Source organism: Staurois parvus, unplaced genomic scaffold (assembly GCF_062004578.1).
Source record: "Staurois parvus isolate SC_StPar_1 unplaced genomic scaffold, SC_StPar_1.0 ptg000287l, whole genome shotgun sequence".
NCBI lineage: Eukaryota > Metazoa > Chordata > Amphibia > Anura > Ranidae > Staurois > Staurois parvus.
In genome coordinates, this window is record NW_028318083.1 from 18415708 (window position 1) to 18435907 (window position 20200).

The following is a 20200-nucleotide window of genomic DNA, read 5'->3' on the forward strand; positions in this document are numbered from 1 at the left end:
AGTTTATATTTACTAAAATATTTGCATTTCCATGTTCTGTGTACTTAGGGAGACCAGATATAGTGAATGCAGGGTCCTGGCTTTTAGTATCACTTTAAGTACTTTGAGTTGTTGACTTTCGAACAAGTATGCAATCAGTGAAGTCAAAACTCCGGATCTGTATACTAGTTCCAAGTCAACGACCCACATTATTAAAGTCAGGGCATTATCACAATTTTTTTTCAAAAGGCAAGGTCAACAATGGCAGTATTCACACTTTTGTCATCGGGGGTTATCTTTTGACAGTGATAAATGTATCTTTCTATAATATTTATCAATTATACATTTTTCTTGAGAGGAAAAGTAATTTTACTGTCTTTTTCAAATGTGATCATCAACAAACACATCATCATATACTTTCAGAATCGAGATGACCATCATTTAATACTGTAGACCTTGGCAGGATGAGATAATACTGTAATGCAGTGTAGGCTGCTGTTGCTGGCATCCTTGAGCCACAAGAGTTGTATAAAAAAGTTATAAGTGTCTGTAGTCATTGGATGACAGTTCAACTACAATATAATGTCTGTGGGGCACCTGCAGACCCTGCTAACCAAGGCTCATCTATGGTAATAGCCTTTGCACAGGTTAGAAAAACTTGCCCAATTCCTACTTTTTATAGGTATCAGAGGTGTCTGTACTGACATATCATTCCACTCTTTCTAGTGTCACAACCATTTTACTGGGCAGTGTAGGAATTAGTTTGTGTTAAGATTCATTTAAAAATAACGACTGCATTTAGGCTTCATTCACACCAATGCGGGTGTAATGGTGCGTGCACGTCTTTGGCACAATTTCGTGCATCACGTGTCAGTCAGCCTATTTGTTTCAATGGGCTGCCCTACACAAAGTCACACAAAACAAGTGAACATCACCCTTTTTATATATTGTGCTGCACCAAAATGTATGATATTGCATGCTAACAAGTTGCATTGGGGTGCCTGCAAAAGAGATGCGTGTTTTTTGTGCATTGAAGGAATACATGAGATTTTGCGCACATTCCCACAACGCACAAATGTGAACCTAGTCTTTGAGTTTAGGTAACAAAGAAATGTAGATTTGTTGGAAAAAGCTATGCATGCTTGTATGCCTTTCTGGGAGAAGAAGGAATAGTCAGTGACTGGAAAGTTTGCTGTAGTTAACTGCAAACTCCTGCGTATGGCATTCTTACAGAACTGAATAAAGATCACTTTTGATATGCTGTAAATATTTAAATTACTAGACCGTTTGTACACAGTTAAGGCAATGGCCCCTTTCACACGGGTATCAGGTGCACTTGTCAGTTTTTCAGGCAGACCTGAACAGAAGGTCCATGGAGTCCTATGGACAGGTGGGCTTGTGTCCGTTCACACTCTCCTACCTCTGGTTCTGTCAAGACCTAGAAAAAAAATGTTTTTGTGGACCAGATCACAGGTAGCCTGATGTAAACAGACAGTGGAGTCTGTATAGACCCAGGCACCCATAGAGCTGACAGGGGTCCAGAGCTGACAGGGGTCCACCTGTGTCCACTCTACAGAAACTAAATGGGCACAGATGTGACATCTGTCTTATTCAGCTCCGATCAGGAGGGGATCGCCTCACAGATCCCTTGCTGAACAAAGCAGAGTCCGCTCCATGTGAAGGGGGCTTAATGCATGTGAATTTTTGTACTGCTGCAGTAAAAGCAGGTGAACTGAACTGTCAATTCATGTCTGCACTACTGTTCAGGGTTGCCATATATATTTTCAGAAATTTCCAAACTTAATTTTATGTCTGTTTATTTAGGCTGAACTGGAACACATGTTATAGCAAAGAGTGTTATTATTTTTTTGTTTTTCTGCTAATTATTGAATTAGTCAGCTTCTGTATGTTTGAATCATGGTATCTCATAAAACATTGATGCTTATTAAAACCATAATTAAAATAGGTCAGCGTTCTAAAGCAGTTTGGAAATAATTTGTCACTTATCACATGTAATGGTATTGTTGGGGAAGATTTTTTTTCAATGTTCCAACGTCTTTAAAGTACACCTGTTAGAAGTTGAGCCCCTGTCATATTTTTATTTAGTGTTCCCACACTACCATTGTCTCCTGTACAGAAAGTAATGGAAAATCCAGGATGATTCAGTTGTCACAGGAAAAGGAGGAGAGGGGAAAGTTTTCAATGAGAAACCTCTTTTGATGACAGTTGTTTAAGAGAAGTATTCTCTCACTTTGCAGAGATCTCCTCCTACTTCGTGCTGTGTCTATGGGACTGGAAGTCAATAGAAATCTCCCTGATGGGGACACAGAAAAACAGAAATAAAATAACCATTTCCTACTCTTTTCAAAACAAAATAATGGTTTTACCTTTTATCTTCACGAATATAAAACCCAAAACCTGTACAGTTCCCTTTCATCTAAATAAAGATAAACATTGTTTTTCTATCTTACCATCTCACCATGATGTTAAATTTTAGAGGTTATTGAATCTGTTTGATGGAAATAATGGACCTGTTGAGTTTGGTAGTTAATTTGATAAGATTAATAAGATTAGATAAACTGCCCTATCATTTTCCTCATATTTTTTTCAGATCCACTTCATTTTTTTTTGAGGAGCTTTAAAACTGAGTTGTAAATGTTGTATGACATCCTGGCCTAAATAATAATTAGACTCTTAGAAAAAGAAAAAAAGCAAGTTCCAAAATCTTTATTCCTATAGCAGCTTTGTCACTTTTTTGTCAGCTTTTTTTCACAAAGGGACAAACATTGATGTGTAACAAAAGACTAAATATCTAAGAGAAGAAAGAGGTATATTTTTCATTTCCACAGTTTGGTGCAGCACAGGCTCAGTGATGCAACCACTTATGTTCTGTTTGCAGAATTCAGTGCACAGTTGAGTAGTACTTCGCTTTGTACAATTGGGTTATAACTTTGAGGATGCAATTTAATTGCCTTATGGCTGTCTACAACAGGACCACACGAAGGTGGGTGCGGACACTTCTCAGGACATACAGCTTTTTGGCATTGGGATTCAACCCGAGCACTGTGTGATCGACATTGCCACTGATGGGGAGATTTCCTTAACACCAAAAGAAAACGCACGGTAAGTTGGAGAAGGCTACCGTAGGGCATAGTCCAGAAGATGTGGCTACCTTTCTTCAGAAGCAGTTGGTCTTGCTCCCACGTGGCCTTTTGTCTGGCCTTTTGTTTCCATTTAAGGACCTCCGTTCTATACACCTCTGTTCTCTATTAGTTTTTCTTGTAAACTATCCCATCTCTGCTGTAAGTTTTAAGATGATGACCACTGTCTCCACCTCCAGTGCTTGATATCACATACTTTATTTAGTGCATTGCCTAAAATAAGAGCGAGTTTACGTAGGAGGAATGTGAACACATACAATATAGAGATAGTCTCTTACTCTCAACTTTGCTCATGTCTTTAAGTTGTAGTCTAGACCAGTGGTTTCCAGGGGCTAGGGGCCAGATGTGGCCCTTTGCAAGCTTTTTATCTGGCCTTTGGGGAACTATTTTATCCACTGATACCACCAGTTGGGCATAATTCCCCCCACTGACACCAATAAAGGGGGAAAATTACTCCCAATGACACCAACAATGCAACACAATTTCTCAACGACACCAACTATGTGGCCCAAATGACACCAACAATGGAGCACAATTCCTCTCACTGACACCAATGGTGGGGCACAATTACACCCACTGACACCAGAGATGGTGTTAGTGTGTTTTCCCACTGATGTCAGGACCTTTTCTACTCCAGAGTCCAGATCCCTAAAGTCTGAAGTACAGTAAACTGGCCCATTGTTTAGATTGCTTGGAGACCTCTGGTCTAGATGTTTGTTTTGGATAGAACAGAGAAGGGTTAAAATCTCTGTCAAGATATCTACCACTGCTTGTCTTCCCACTGAGGAAATTTGCCTTTACGTCTTGTCTTATTCTACACACAGGAGTAGAAAGTCCCAAACTTATGAGCAAGACCCAGCTTTGACAGTTTATCATATTACGTTGTTGATGACAACTGTAACCCCTCAACCCTTATAACTGGGTTTTTAGAGGTTAAAACAGGTGTTGTGTAAGCAGCATAATGCCTTCTCTCTGCCTGTCAATCTCCCTCTGAAGAGCGATTAACCACAGAATACTTCAGAAGGCTAAACTAGCCCTAACTACTCTGTGTTTACTTTAGTTTAGATTAGAAGGCTAGCAAGTCAAATCAGCTAATAGAAAAGGCTTTAATATATATATATACGAATGTCCATAGCTTGGTCACATTTCTACTTTAACACAGAAAATGCAAAGTAGCTTTTTATCATGAGTGTGGGATGTGAGTAATGCCGGCCATACATGGGTTGAAATTCGACCAATTTGGACCTAAGAATAATCGGCCGATTTTCACACTGTTAGTGGGTCAATAGCACCAGCCGATTTTTGTGGTTCCTCCTCTTTTTGGTGATCGGGCATTTTGAAAAATTTGTGAAAAACAACTGTTTTCGACTCAATGATGGTCAAATCGTACAATCGTTTTTTCGAAAAGAATATGCGCATGAGCTGTGACCTGGAAGGAACAGAAGTTTCACCTGTTATCTGGGGTGAACTTTATGACTTGGTCGGCCGATTTTTAAATCATTGACGGAACCATCGGATTACCGAGCGAACAACGTTTTCGATTTCCGGACTAAAAATTTGTTCGGGATTCAACCCATGTATGGCCTGCATAAGCTATCGTTTATGTTGCAAGATGCAATGTTGCCATCAGTTTAGACCAGAAGCCTTTTATATTTATTTTACCACTGTCTGTGTTGCAGTTTCATGCTGTAAATTCAAGTTTTAATTTTTAATATGCCTATTTTGTCAGGGAGTGGCAATGAGTAAACTTTATAATGATTTCCGTCCAGCCACTTTGTAGCTGAACTGTTGCCTATTTTGTTAATTTCCATGCACATCCCCATTAATAACACGTGTCAGCTGTATAATGGACCTGTATCCTCCTGTGCTTTATGCATTTGTCAGCTGCAGTTATTATCCTGTGATCATTAAAAACTGCAGAGCAAGATCATCACCCTGACAGCTGTGTGCGGAGCTGTTATTAATGATGATGGTGTAATTGTTAAGCCTGTTAATAAAATGGACAAACCTTACAGACCAGTGTCCTATGGGGGCTGTTAAATTCAGCCCTGTGCTATGAAGTTTTCTCTGTCATCCAAATGAGCGATTGCGGCCCTTGTTTTCTTTACTGGGCGCCAGAAGGCTTGATTTATGTGTCTGATAATGGTTAATCAGACTGCATAGGGAGTCCTTGCTACATCTGTGAAGTTAATTATTGTTACTGTGTAAACTAGAGCTACCTGTAACCATGAAATGTGCAGTGTGGACAAGGTGTACTATGCTATTGAAGCTGAACTCAAGGCAGGTGTAAAAGAAAATGGGAAAACTGTCATAAGAAAAACATGGGGGGCTACAGTTACTGATTATGGCTTCCAAAAATGTTAGTTGCCTGGCAGTTATGTTGATGCAGCAATTATGCAGACGTATGCATGGCTTTTGTGATCTGCATACTCCTTTCCTTGGAACGTATTGAGGACACAACATTGAGGCAACCAGCAGTTTTAAAAGGAAATCAACTATGACAGCAAGCTTATTTGTTTCAGAACAGATTCGGCATTAAATGCTGATGACACTATAAAGGTACAGGGGCCTATTATACAGAATACAGAGCTGGATCTCTGGGTGTTATGCCTAGTACACACGGTGAAAAAAACAGACATAAAATACCACTTTCAGAGCGATCATCTGATAATCTGATCTAGAGATCAGATTATCAGACGATCGCTCTGAAAGCGGTATTTATTACTAGAGTACACAGCTTTCGAGAGCTGACCACAACAGTTCATGCGAAAATATCCGAAGGGACAAGAATGAACATTTTTCTCATAAGATAACAGGACAAACGATTTTCGTGTAATTAGTATGGTATTTGTAAGAAAAAAATCAAGTGACCAAGACCGCGCATGCTTGGAAAGAAAAGTACACATTACAATAAAATACAATACACTGAATCACTTCTGAAGTTGTGTTCTGTCTTGCGAGAGTTTTGTAAGTTTAGTAACCTATTCCTTTTCAATATGAGACTAGCATGCAAAAATAAAACACGCATTTGTCCGATATTCTCATTGTATGTACGAGGTTTAAGTAAACCTCCTCACGGAGGATTCTTTTGTCCTCTTCATTTTTTCATTATCAGTAGTAAAGTTATCATTACTTTGGTGATTTATATATATGCCAGAGCTTTGCATGCTCTATATAAAGGCTCTGTTGCTATTGGATAACATATACAGTTGTATTTAGTAAGCTTGAAGCAAAGATAAAATGATCCTGTTTATGTGGTGCACCAACGATTTAAAGGAACACCAAATGCTAACCATGTTCTCTAAAAATATAGATCCACTACTTAAAAGAGAAATAGGGCTTTTTTTTCCTATTTATACTTATCTATGTGGATGCAGCATTGGTCTAATGCTGCATCTGTCCCCTGCCGGTTCTAAAGGTGAGACCTGAGCGATCACATGACTGCTGATCGCTGAGTTCTCTCCTCTCTGAGCAGAAAGTGGCGATGGTTATTCACCGTTCTGAGCAGTGCTGAGCTGTGGAGGGGGCAGGGAGTGGCTGGCTCAGGCTCTCAGTGGATCCATGAGAAAGGTGCTGCTCCAGACTCTGGGGTGAACCCCAATTTTGAAGTCAGGATCTTTTCCCAGCCTGGACCAGCTGAGTGAGTGAGTGACTTCGGTCCACTGTCAGCTGAAAATGGGTCACAGGAGTGCATAATGAACTGCACTCCTGTGATCCACAGGAGAAGTACAGCCAAAATAGCTTTGGCTGTACTTCTCCTTTTAATGGCCCTGTAATTTTTCATGAAATTATTTATTACTCTCCTTTTCCAGCTCATTTCTGTTTGTTTGGAACATTAGTTTGCTGCTTTATGCACACTACAAATCCCATAGTCTTCAGCCATCTCGGGAGCAAGCAAGAAACGGTGGCTATGTTCCTACCAAGAGACCATGGAGAATGAACATAGCCACCCTCTAATAGGAAGTTGGATCAGAGCAGCAAAAAATGGAATTTGGGGACTTAGAGGAGGCTAAGAGGAACAGAAGGTACTTTTTGGAGTAAAGAATACATACTTTAATAGAATTTTTTAAAGTAGAGTTTATTGTCACTTTTTAAATTATTTAATAGATTTTGGAGACCCGTGGAATCTCAGGATTAGTATTGTTAGCATATGAAAAAAATGTCAAAAGTATGTTCCTAGGTATTTACTTCCCTATTATTTAAACTTCCAAGAACTAATACTCTATACAAATGGAGTTATGTGCAGCATAAAGGCAAAGAGTTAACTTCCCTGAACAAAAGGACAACAGTCTTCTATTCCAGGCTCAGTATTTCACAGTGACTGTCTTGCAATAGCATGTCTGACATGTGAGCCAGCACAATGGCCCAGAGTTGAGAGCTGTAGTGTGCCAGCCAGGGTGTGATCCAGACAGCGGGGTTGCTGACTGTAAGAGAAGCCTAGGGGAGGAGTTGGGTGGCAGATGGAAGGAGTGACACACATAGCTGGAATGAATAGGAAACATGAGAGGCAGAGGAAGTGCAAAAACGCTTTGGATGCAGTCAGCATTTGTTTGGCTGATTTATAAAGAAAAACCTGTTCATTTCTCTGTGTGGAGCTAATGTCGGTGCACACAATGTTATACTGGGGATCTGGGCTTTCCAAGACTTCCACTAGTGGTTTGAATATTACATAACCTAATGTGTCTGGGACTGGAAAAAAAAAGGATTACAATTCAAAATCAATCTTTTAATTTCAACGTGCTGTCACTGTATCTTCTCTGGAGAAAGAGCTGCGGGCTCTTTGGTTAGCATTCTTGAAAAAGGCATTTCCCATTGCCACATGAGTTACTTTGTATGTGTTTATTATTTTATGTATTTTATATATTTTGTTATTTTATACATGGAAGTCTTGCATCAAAATCTGCAGTTCGCAAAAATAAATAGTGCATTGGGGTGAGATTGTATTTCCCCAACATTTAATGAACATTTATTTACTAAAAGCCAATATTTCTATGAAATTGTTATTCCATGAGTTATTTTTCACCACCACAATTGGCTTCTTTTCCTGCTCTCCTCAATAGACAGCTCATAGAAACTGTAAACACCAGTCAGAAGTTAGTGAAAGTTTTAGGAGAAAAAAATTACAAGCATGTGGTATATCCAGCAAATCTGTGCACTAAATGTGCACTAAATGTTTACCAATTAGCCCAGCCCTAATTTTTAGTGTAAAGATTTCCTCGCCCCTCTATTGTTTTGTTTCCTCACAGTGCAAGGTGGAGGAATCTGCAGGGCACCCTATGTAATATAGGTGTACCCTAAAGAACTAACAGTAGCATTGAAGAAACAGACTCGGATGGGGTGAACTGTTTTTGCAGCTGGGAATGCTGTCTCAAGCACTGTTAAGAGGCAGTAATATTAATTAACAACTTCCGGTCCGGCCCATGTATATAAACGGCTGGACAGGAGCAGTTCAGGGGCGGGTGGCTGTTTATAAACGGCCTCCCTACCCCCTGCTTGTGCGCGCTCCCTGGGAGCGCACAGCAACGCGAACCGGTGCGCGCTATGTCCTCCGGACACAGTGGAACACCGATCATTGTACGGAACCTCTATGTGAGGTCCCGATCATGTGATCACTGATTGGCCAATCAGTGATCACATGAAGAGTAGTAACCAAGATGAAATCTGTGAATGATCACAGAGGTCACATGGTACAAGGCTATTCACAACAGCCTTGTACCATGTGACAAGCTGTGACCAATCACAGCTCACACAGTATTTCTCAATGGCTGCAAGAATATAGCCAGAGAGAAGGAGAAATGATTGCTTTTACAGCCTTTATGAGTGTAAAAGCAATCAGTGTAAAAAAAAAAAAAAGTCTTCAACCCCCACAAGTAGTACAGTGTCACTATGGTGACACTGTACTGCTAGGGTGACAGTATGTAAAAAAAAAACAATAATATAAAAAATAATAATAAATGTTGGGTATTGCCAGTTTTGACAGTAAAAGCCTATAAACAATAATTGTTGACTAAGGTTTTTGCTCACATGCGTGTTTTTGGAATTCCCACCCATCTCCATATGTTCCAGTATCCTCTGTTTCATTTTTTATAATATACACAAATTAAAAATCCAGCAGGAATATTGAAGCCCCTCCACTTGTAGCTATTCTCCTAATCAATGCCTTGGGAGTTGTTTTAGTTGGACTAACCATTCACTGTGCATGCACAGTCAAGAAAGACAAGTGAACCCAAACCTCATGCTATCAGTGTGGTTTTGTATGTTGTGGGATGTGTTTGTCAAAGCATTTGTCCTGCAAATATAGGGCTTTTTCCTATCGTTTTGACCATTTTTCTTCTACAAAACACTACCATTTTGCATAATGGCATGTTTTCTTAGTGACTATTTCCACTAAGTCATAGACATGTCTTTACAGACTTGTATACTGTTTTTTGCAGAAAGAAAATCACATACAAACAGAATTCTATCTCTTCTCCTAGAGAACATTTCTGCACTTTGTATGGCCTCTGACTAGCACACAGGGAAAAAATATATTATCTACAGTTGCTGTGTGGGCTGATTTCTAATTTCTGTTTTGAAATTTTATTACCACTGCAATGCCATAATGTTTTTTTTTCTATAATCCACTTAAAAAAAAATGTATTTGATTCATTATTCTGAAAGTGATAAAACTTGGGAGTTCATCAAATATATATTTTAAAATATGTATTCAGATTAATATAATCCTAACTTTTAAAGGGTTGGAATATTAAAAAATTATGTCTCAATTTTTGGTATCTCTCATGTCCTCCATTTGAGATATTTGTACCAGAGTTCCCAGCACCACCCATTGTTGAAATACATACCTATCTTAATCATAAGGAAATAAAGAAGACATAAAGATTCTAACCAAATCTCCTCTAAAGGGCATACCTTGTTCTGAATAAACATAAAACCAAACACTTTTGAGCTTAAATGGGATTTTTAAGGTAAAGAAATAGTCTACATGATTGAAAAAAAAATACACAATCTATTTTATTAAGTACAAAATAATTAGTTTAAAAAAGTACTATATATAAAACTTACTTCAAAATCCAAACTCATAAAAACATCTCCTATAGTAACAAGGACTTTGTTGTATGCTTGTGCAATAAATCAACATGTACAGACCAAATGTATTAGACTTGCAATCCCCTGGCGCATTTTGTAGACAATTCCATTTCTGTAAGAGGAATATCAAAGAGTATTAATGCACCATGTCATATGTTAAGTTTTCAATAAAAAGCTGCAAGCCCTGTATCTACACTTCTAGTGAGTAGGGATTCCTTTGTTGATTTGGATGTATGCTTTGGGTCGTTGTCATGCTGAAAGATGATGTTCCTCTTCTTGTTCAGCTTTCTAGCAGAAGCCTGAAGGTTTTGTGCCAGTATTGACTGTATTTAGAACTGTTCATAATTCCCTCTACCTTGACTAAGGCCCCAGTTCCAGCTGAAGAGAAACAACCCCAAAGCATGATGCTGCCACCACCATGCTTCACTCTGGGTATGGTGTTCTTATGGTGATGTGCAGAGTTTTTTTTGCGCCAAACATATCTTTTCGAATTATGGCCAAAAAGCTCAACCTTGGTTTCATCAGACCATAACACATTTCCCACATGCTTTTGGGAGACTTCAGATGTGTTTTTGCAAAATTTAGCCAGGCTTGGATATTTTTCTTCGTAAGAAAAGGCTTCTGTCTTGCCACTCTACCCCATATGAATAATACAGGAGATTGTTGTCACATGTACCACAGAGCCAGTACTTGCCAGATATTCCTGCAGCTCTTTTAATGTTGCTATAGGCCTCTTAGCAGCCTTCCAGACCAGTTTTCTTCTTTTCTTCTCATCTTTTCATCAGTTTTGGTGGGATGTCCAGTTCTTAATAATCACTGTTGCGCCATATTTTCGCCACTTAATGATGACTGTCTTCACTGTGTTCCATGGTATATCTAGTGCCTTGAAAATTATTTTGTACCCTTCTCCTGACTGATACTTTTTAACAATGAGATCCCTCTGATGCTTTGGAAGCTCTCTGAGGACCATGGCTTTTGCTGTAGGATGCAACTAACAAAATGTCAGAAAAGACCTACGAGAACAGCTGAACTTTATTTGGAGTTAATCAGAGGCACTTTACATGAGGGCAGGTGTGTACTGACTCCTATTTAACATGACTTTGAATGTGATTGCTAAACATAGCTACATCCCAGTTATAAGAGGGTGTGCACACTTCTGCAACCACATTATTTTAGTTTTTTTATGTTTACTCCCCCCCCCCCCTTCCCTAAAAGATTTCAGTTTGTTTTTCAATTGGGTTGTACAGTTTATAGGTCACATTAAAGGTGGAAAAAGTTCTGAAATGATTTATCTTTGTCTCATTTTTTACATCACAGAAACCTGACATTTTAACAGGGGTGTGTACACTTTTTATATCCACTGTAAATATTTTATTATATCTTTTCATGTGACAACACGGAAGAATTGACAGTTTGCTACAATGTAAAGTAGTGAGTACACAGCTTGTATAGCAGTGTAAATTTGCTGTCCCCTCAAAATAACTCAACACACAGCCATTAATGTCTAAACCGCTGGCAACAAAAGTGAGTACACCCCTAAGTGAAAATGTCTGAATTGGGCCAAAGTGTCATTATTTTGTGCGGCCACCATTATTTTCCAGCACTGCCTTAACCCTCTTGGGCATGGAGTTCACCAGAGCTTCACAGGTTGCCACTGCAGTCCTCTTCCACTCCTCCCTGACAACATCATGGAGCTGGTGGATGTTAGAGACCTTGTGCTCCTCCACCTTCTCTTTGAGAATGCCCCACAGATGCTCAATAGGGTTTAGGTCTGGAGACATGCTTGGCCAGTCCATCACCTTTACCCTTAGCTTCTTTAGCAAGGCAGTGGTCATTTTGGAGGGGTGTTTGGGGTCGTTATCATGTTGGAATACTGCCTTGCGGCCCAGTCTCCGAAGGGAGGGGATCATGCTCTGCTTCAGTATGTCACAGTACATGTTTGCATTCATGGTTTCCTCAATGAACTGTAGCTCCCCAGTGCTGGCAGCACTCATGCAGCCCCAGGCCATGACATTCCCACCACCATTCTTGAATGTAGGCAAGACACACTTGTCTTTGTACTCCTCGCCTGGTTGCCGCCACACACGCTTGACACCATCTGAACCAAATAAGTTTATCTTGGTCATCAGACCACAGGATGTAATCCATGTCCTTAGTCTGCTTGTCTTGCGGTCTTTCTTTTGTATCATCTTTAGAAGAGGCTTCCTTTTGGTACGACAGCCATGCAGACCAATTTGATGCAGTGTGAAACATATGGTCTGAGCACGAACAGGCTGACCCCCCACCCCTTCAACCGCTGCAGCAATGCTGGCAGCACTCATATGTCTATTTCCTAAAGACAGCCTCTGGATATGACGCTGAGCATGTGCACTCAACTTCTTTGGTTGACCATGGCGAGGCCTGTTCTGAGTGGAACCTGTCCTGTTAAACCACTGTATGGTCTTGGCCACCATGCTGCAGCTCAGTTTCAGGGTCTTGGCAATCTTCTTATAGCCTAGGCCATATTTATGTAGAGCAACAATTCTTTTTTTTTTTCAGATCCTCAGAGAGTTCTTTGCCATGAGGTGTCATGTTGAACTTCCAGTGACCAGTATGAGAGAGTGAGAGTGATAACACCAAATTTAACACACCTGCTCCCCATTCACACCTGAGACCTTGTAACACTAATGAGTCACATGACACCAGGGAGGAAAAATGGCTAATTGGGCCCAATTTGGACATTTTCACTTAGGAGTGTACTCACTTTTGTTACCAGCGGTTTGGACATTAATGGCTGTGTGTTGAGTTATTTTGAGGGGACAGCAAATTTACACTGTTATACAAGCTGTACACTTACTACTTTCCATTGTAGCAAAGTGTAATTTCTTCAGTGTTAATAAAGTCAAAAAGTCTCATGAGCAATAAAATACATTGTGAAATATAAAAATGCCATACCATTAAACTAAAAACCTACAAAAGCAACAATATCACAATCAACATGAAATAAATTCTACAGTTGACGTTCAGTGTATCCAAGTGAACATGCGTTTTAAAGTCTCTGAACAGTGATATCTTCTATTCTATGTTTTAAATATCTTACCAAATCAGTGATCTTCATAAAACTAAATCCTTTACTGTGGAGGGGCTACAGTAATGGGGTGTGTGGAAGTTATCCGGCTTCACAGGTGCCAAATCACTTCCATCTGCCAGCCGGAGTGTGTGTGAAAACCTCCGCTGCCACCTCCATACAACATATGACCGGAAAAAAGGTTATTTGTACAGGACAGAGGTAGAATCTTCACAGAGAAACAAAAAGCAGCTGCAAAGAGCAGACTACTAAAGCAGGTAATAACTCGCCCAAGTAGAGTAGCTCACATGATAAAACAATACTTTATTGATTTCCTGATAAAAAATATGTGACATCTTCAAACAGCGAAAATCTTACACAACTACCTAAAAACACCAAATTTGATGATATTCATAGACCCTATGTTGTAGGTTGGTACTCTTCAGTGATTGGACACTGGCAAAGCTTTTAAGGATATGCCCCCTACGTGCTCCCCATGGCAGCTTAATCAATGTGTTCTCAGTTTTTTGTTTGTGTCCTAAGGTGGATGTCTTCTGGAGAAATCACTCTTAGCTTAACTAGTTTATTATTTTACTTGGGATTCTTTGATCAACTCTTTAGGTTAGGTTCACACATATGCGGTGCTGTATTTCGCATGTAATTCGCACAGGAAGCGCACCGCATGCCTGTACGAATCACATTCGAATTGTGTGCTGTGCGATTGGAGCCATACATTTTGTGTAGCTCTAATTGCACTGCATCCACACCAAAAAGGTGCAGAACCCTTTTTTTGGTCCGCACTGGAATCGGATCGCATGGGTATTCACACCTATGCAGTGCGATTCTGCACATCACAACGCATTTTGCGGACCGATTTTGGGGTGTTGTTAACTTAACATACACACCCGCAGCGGTTTTCGCATGAATGGGGTGCGATTGTGATGCGGTGCTCACCGCATCAGTGTGAACCCAGGCTTAGAAGAGAGTGAATTCTTGACTAACACAATAGAAGCTGTGCATCCAGATCAGTGCATCCTTAGTAAAACCTTGGGAGCCATACCTGGACCCCACACCATGTGAACAGATGTGTATATACTGTATATCTTGGTGACATTACATTGTCAGTTCCTTCAAGGGCAGCATAAATGAATGCATACATATTCTCTGTAAGGTGTTACAAAGTATATTGGCAATTATATCAAAGAATACATACATTTGTACTGTGTATATTTCCCTTTTGCTTTTACATGTTAATAAGCCATGTGTATTATTTTCTGTAGGACATGTGTAAATGGGGTGCAGATATGCCTCACTACCCCCTTGTGGCATGGAGACAGGATCCTTTGGGGAAACAACCATTTCTTCAGGTAGCTTTGGTCACGTGACTTTCTCTTATTGATAATGCAGATGCATTATTATTCTAATCTACCATTTATATTGTGTGACCAGGCTGAACCTGCCAAACCGGAAACGAAAAGACTGGCTGAAGGAATTTGAGAAAGAAGCTTGTAGTACTGAAACTGATCTGGATGCGACAAGTGAAGCTTCATCAGAACCAGACTATAATTATGAATTTGCACAGATGGAAGTGATAATGAAGGCTTTGAACAGCAATGGTTAGTAATTTAGGCTCTAAGCCAGAAGCTACTAGATAATTGACATGATTTTCTGTTTCCAGGGAAAAGCTCTCTAGATTAGAAATCTGTACTTTTTTCCTTGTGAATACATTTTCTTTGAATATTGCAACACATTTGCACCACCTTTCTGTAAATATGTATTGCCTGTTATATTTTTTTAGTATTTAATTAATGGAAACCTCTCAGATCCTTATCTTCCCTTAAAAGAAGAAGATCCTATTCAGAGGTTGATATTAACTGCTTGCTAGAAGTGATTCTGGTTCAAGGACAGATTGTTCTCATGCACAATAACTTGTCACATTGTAGCTAGCACTTCCTTAGGGGGTCCAGTAATGGCTGCATAGTGGAAAGAAAAATTCCAGGCACAAAAAACTTTTATTTAAATATATTCCTCAATAGCCTCAAATAATAAAAATCCAGATATTACCTAGTAAAAGTAGCAGCAACATCATCACTAGGCTGTACATCGTCTGTGCAGAAATCAGAGCTGTGGGAGGGACCCATTGGGCTCACCATTACAGGCTGCCTACAGAAAGATAAAAAGGGTGAATACAAAATTAGTCACCCTGCAAAGGAGAGAGCAGAAGTGACTTTTTTTTTAAATTAAAGAATGCTCCTGCTCAAAGGCAAAGTTTCACATTACATTACTACATAGCTTGAGAACAAATACACAAAGCACACTAAGATCCATTAAGAAAAACCATGCCTCTTGTACTTAGACTATGTTCAGCCAAGATAAAGAGGCATGGTGACCTTATAACTTCCACATCGTCCAATCAGAGAATACCTATTCATTGAAAAAATACAAGCCCTTCTATGAATGGTGGAAATGCAGAGCCAGTGACCCCCTATGGTCAGTGTACAGAGGGAAAGCTGAGGATGAGGACTCGGAGGATAGCAGTGATCGCTGTAATAGTGTTGACTACAACAGTGATTGTTAGCCTCTCCAGCTGCCACTCAGATATGAGACATTGAACAATGTAAGAATGCAACAAAGATCATACCTGGATCATACCTGGAGTTCAGCTTTAAGGCACAGTCTTAGGAAGTTTGTCATCCCCACCTATGATTTCCACAAGTCCAGTAGGCTGCTTGTGTTGACCATAGCAGATAACAAATTGGTGCCTCTGGCATTAAAATTCTAAGTTCACATTTTGTATCATGTTACATGTTATACCCATGTTTAGGGTGTAACATGCTACTTTGGAGCAGTCCTATTACAACAGGCAGGGGAACCTCTCCTCACACCCAATGTCACATTTTAAAAACAGAGCAGCTGTGCGGGGCTATACTTGCACAACCACGTCATTCATTCACAGAGTTCTGTGAATTAATGAACTACAAGTCCTGTTTGCCTCCACAGCAAATGTCCTGTAGTTCTCAGTGAACTATGAAAGCGCAGATGAGCACCAACATAGTTTATTGACACTTTCTGCACTTCAGCAACTGTCTGCCCATATGGAGGTACACTGATCGTGGGTGCCATGCATTGCAGGATGCAGTGTAAAAAATAATAAAGGCACATTTTTTACCTACAAAATCATGTGCATTTATTTTTTTTGTTTGCAATGTTATGGTTCACCGATTCATATTAGCCAGTATTGGCCCTAAGGATCCTGCAGTAGCTACCCAAATTGTAGTTTATTTTTAGTTAGCACCTTTTTTGTATTATTATTATATATTCTATTATTATAATTATATTATTGTAAATTTTAAAAATTAGTTAAGAGATTCCCTACAATCTATGCACTTTCTGTATCATATTTCTATTATAAATACTATTTCATGAGATATATATATACACAGAGTATAATATATATACATACAGTGGATATACAAAGTCTACATGCCCCTGTTAAAATGTCAGGTTTCTGTGATGTAAAAAAATGACACAAAGATAAATAATTTCTGAACTTTTTCCACCTTTATTGTGACCTATAAACTGTACAACTCAGTTGAACAACAAACTGAAATCTTTTAGGTGGAAGGAAGTAAAAATACAAAACTAAAATAATATGGTTGCATAAGTGTGCACACCCTTAAACTAACAGTTTCTTGAAGCACCTTTTAATTTTATTACAGCACTCAGTCTTTTTGGGTATGAGTCTATCGGCATGGCACATCTTGACTTGGCAATATTTCCCCACACTTCCTTGAAAAAACACTCCAAATCTGTCAGATTGCGAGGGCATCTCTTGTGCACAGCCCTCTTCAGATCACCCCACAGATTTTCAATCGGATTTAAGTCTGGGCTCTGGCTGAGCCATTCCAAAACTTTAATCTTCTTCTGGTGAAGCCATTGCTTTGTTGATTTGGATGTATGCTTTGGGTCGTTGTCATGCTGAAAGATGAAGTTCCTCTTCATGTTCAGCTTTCTAGCAGAAGCCTGAAGGTTTTGTGCCAATATTGACTGGTATTTGGAACTGTTCATAATTCCCTCTACCTTGACTAAGGCCCCAGTTCCAGCTGAACAAAAACAGCCCCAAAGCATGATGCTGCCACCAGCATGCTTCACTGTGGGTATGGTGTTCTTTTGGTGATGTGCAGTGTTGTTTTTGTGCTAACATATCTTTTGGAATTATGGCCAAAATGTTCAACCTTGGTTTCATCAGACCATAACACATTTTCCCACATGCTTTTGGGAGACTTCAGCTGTGTTTTTGCTAAATTTAGCTGGGCTTGGATGTTTTTCTTCGCAAGAAAAGACTTCCGTCTTGCCACTCTACCCCATAGCCCAAACATATGAAGAATATGGGAGGTTTTTGTCACATGTACCACAGAGCCAGTACTTGCCAGATATTCCTGCAGCTCCTTTAATGTAGGCCTCTTTGTAGCCTCCCAGACCAGTTTTCTTCTCGTCTTTTCATCAGTTTTGGAGGGACGTCTAGTTCTTGGTAATGTCACTGTTGCGCCATATTTGGGCAGCACAGTGGCTGGAGCCACGGCACCACCTGCCTGCAGTTTGCATGTTCTCCCTGTGCCTGCGTGGGTTTCCTCCGGGTACTCCGGTTTCCTCCCACACTCCAAAGACATGCTGGTAGGTTACTTGGATCCTGTCTAAATTGTCCCTAGTATGTGTATGTATGAATGTGAGTTAGGGACCTTAGATTGTACGCCCCTTGAGGATTAGTGACTGATGTGAATGTACAATATATATATGTAAAGCACTGCGTAAATTGACGGCACTATATAAGTACCTGTAATAAATAAATAAATAAAAATTCCATATGGGTACAATGTTGCATGACCGCCCAATTGTCATTCAAAGTGCGACAGCACTGAAAGCTGAAAAATTGGCCTGGGCAGGAAGGGGGTATAAGTGTGTAAAGTGCTACATAAATTGACAGCGCTATATAAGTACCTGAAATAAATAAAATAAATATTTTCTCCACTTGATGATGACTGTCTTCACTGTGTTCCATGGTATATCTAATACCTTGGAAATTCTATTGTACCCTTCTCCCGACTGATACCTTTTAACAATGAGATCCCTCTGATGCTTTGGAAGCTCTCTGCGGACCATGGCTTTTGCTGTAGGATGCGACTAAGAAAATGTCAGGAAAGACCTACTAGAACAGCTGAACTTTATTTGGGGTTAATCAGAGGCACTTTACATGATGGCAGGTGTGTACTGACTCCTATTTGACTTGACTTTGAATGTGATTGCTTAATTCTGAACACAGCTACATCACCAGTTATAAGAGGGTGTGTACACTTATGCAACCACATTATTTTAGTTTTTTATGTTTACTCCCCCCCCCCCCCCCACTAAAAGATTTCAGTTTGTTTTTCAATTGAGTTGTACAGTTTATAGGTCACATTAAAGGTGGAAAATGTTCTGAAATGATTTATATTTGTCCAATTTTTTTACATCACAGAAACCTGACATTTTAACAGGGGTGTGTAGACTTTTTATATCCACTGTATACACACACACACAATATGCTATATGCAGTTAGTAAGCCAAGATAAGTTGATGTACATACATTGAGAGAGGGAGCAGTAGGTTACCATTAGTTTACACACAGGCCCAGGTGGAATAAGCAGAAGTTGACTGTTCACTTCTACATACCGTTTATTAAACTGCACATATAAACTAAGATTTTTGTGTTCAATAATCCACAGATAAGATGGTTAACATTAAACTGATCACAATTACAGATACATAACTAGCAAAGGTCTACCTATTTCTTCAAGGGGTGAAAGTTCCAGTGCCACAAATAACCTTTGTCTATTAAAATGACCATACTGTGATGAGCAGCCTGGCATATATAATATATACACAACTATAAAACATTCAGAGTAGATTGGTGTGGAGACGCACACACACAGCACAAACGCTCATCATAGCTTCTACCCACGTCATTACTCCCATTTATAGCTCCACAGCTTTCAATTGCAGGATTGAAGGTAGATCTGTATGTTCTGGCCAGCAACCTTTGTTTCCCCAGGGACATTAAGCTTCTCCTACTGTCTGCACATCACTTTGCTGCTCGTACACTAAACTCAGTCTTGTGAGATTGTGTAGACTGAGCTCCCTGTCACTTTTACTTATTGTGTATTTTTAATATAGTTATAGGATTAAAAAAACTAAGTACGCTAAAGATTTAAATGAATCTGTATATTGGTGAGGGTATATAAGTTTTAACTCTGTAATGGTGGTTAAAAATGTATTTATATGTCCATTGTACAAAGCAGTACGTTTGTTTAATGCTGAAAAAAAAAACAGTATATCACTGGTCTGATTTTGTGCTGAGGAAGAAGTGATTGGAGCACATCATGTATCTGAGAACCACTGGACGTCTTCTATGTGGGAATCCTTCTACAGGATCTTCCCTCCTGCCCAGCGGAGCGAGATCATCGACTACCTGTACCATGGCTGGCACAAAGGTCTAATGTTGAATCGTGCATGGGTCTGGTTTGATTGCTTGGGCGCTGTGTATATTGTATTGACAGTTATTGTACTATTAGAGACTCTTGTCTTAAGAATGATAAATAGAGATAGCAGAAAACTGTTAAAATATATGTTTTTGCAAAAAGTTGAACTAAATGGCGTAGGGCAGGGGTGTCCAAACTATGGCCCTCAAGGTGTTGAGGAACTGCAAGTCCCATGAGGCCTTGCAAGACTCTGACATCCACAGGCAAGACACCCAGAGGCATGATGGGACTTGTAGTACTTCAACAGCTGGAGGGCCATAGTTTGGACATCCTTGGTGTAGGGCAGTGGTTCTCAACCTTCCTAATGCCGTGACCCTTTAATATAGTTCCTCATGTTGTGGTGACCCCCAACC

The 20200-nt window shown here is 39.7% G+C and overlaps 1 protein-coding gene across 6 annotated transcripts in view; it reads left to right on the forward strand.

Moving 5' to 3' along the window:
- LOC149458413 (kinesin-like protein KIF13A) overlaps positions 1-20200 on the forward strand; it is a 156157-nt gene that overhangs the window by 62454 nt on the left and 73503 nt on the right. For 4 of the 6 annotated variants that reach the window (XM_089682272.1, XM_089682273.1, XM_089682276.1 and 1 more), the window contains exons 11-14: positions 2972-3102; positions 14553-14639; positions 14722-14888; positions 19671-19799. In XM_089682272.1, coding sequence (XP_089538398.1) covers positions 2972-3102; positions 14553-14639; positions 14722-14888; positions 19671-19799 — 514 coding nt within the window. The remainder of the gene's footprint in view (positions 1-2971; positions 3103-14552; positions 14640-14721; positions 14889-19670; positions 19800-20200) is intronic. The other 2 variants (XM_089682274.1, XM_089682275.1) reach the window with 1 other exon arrangement.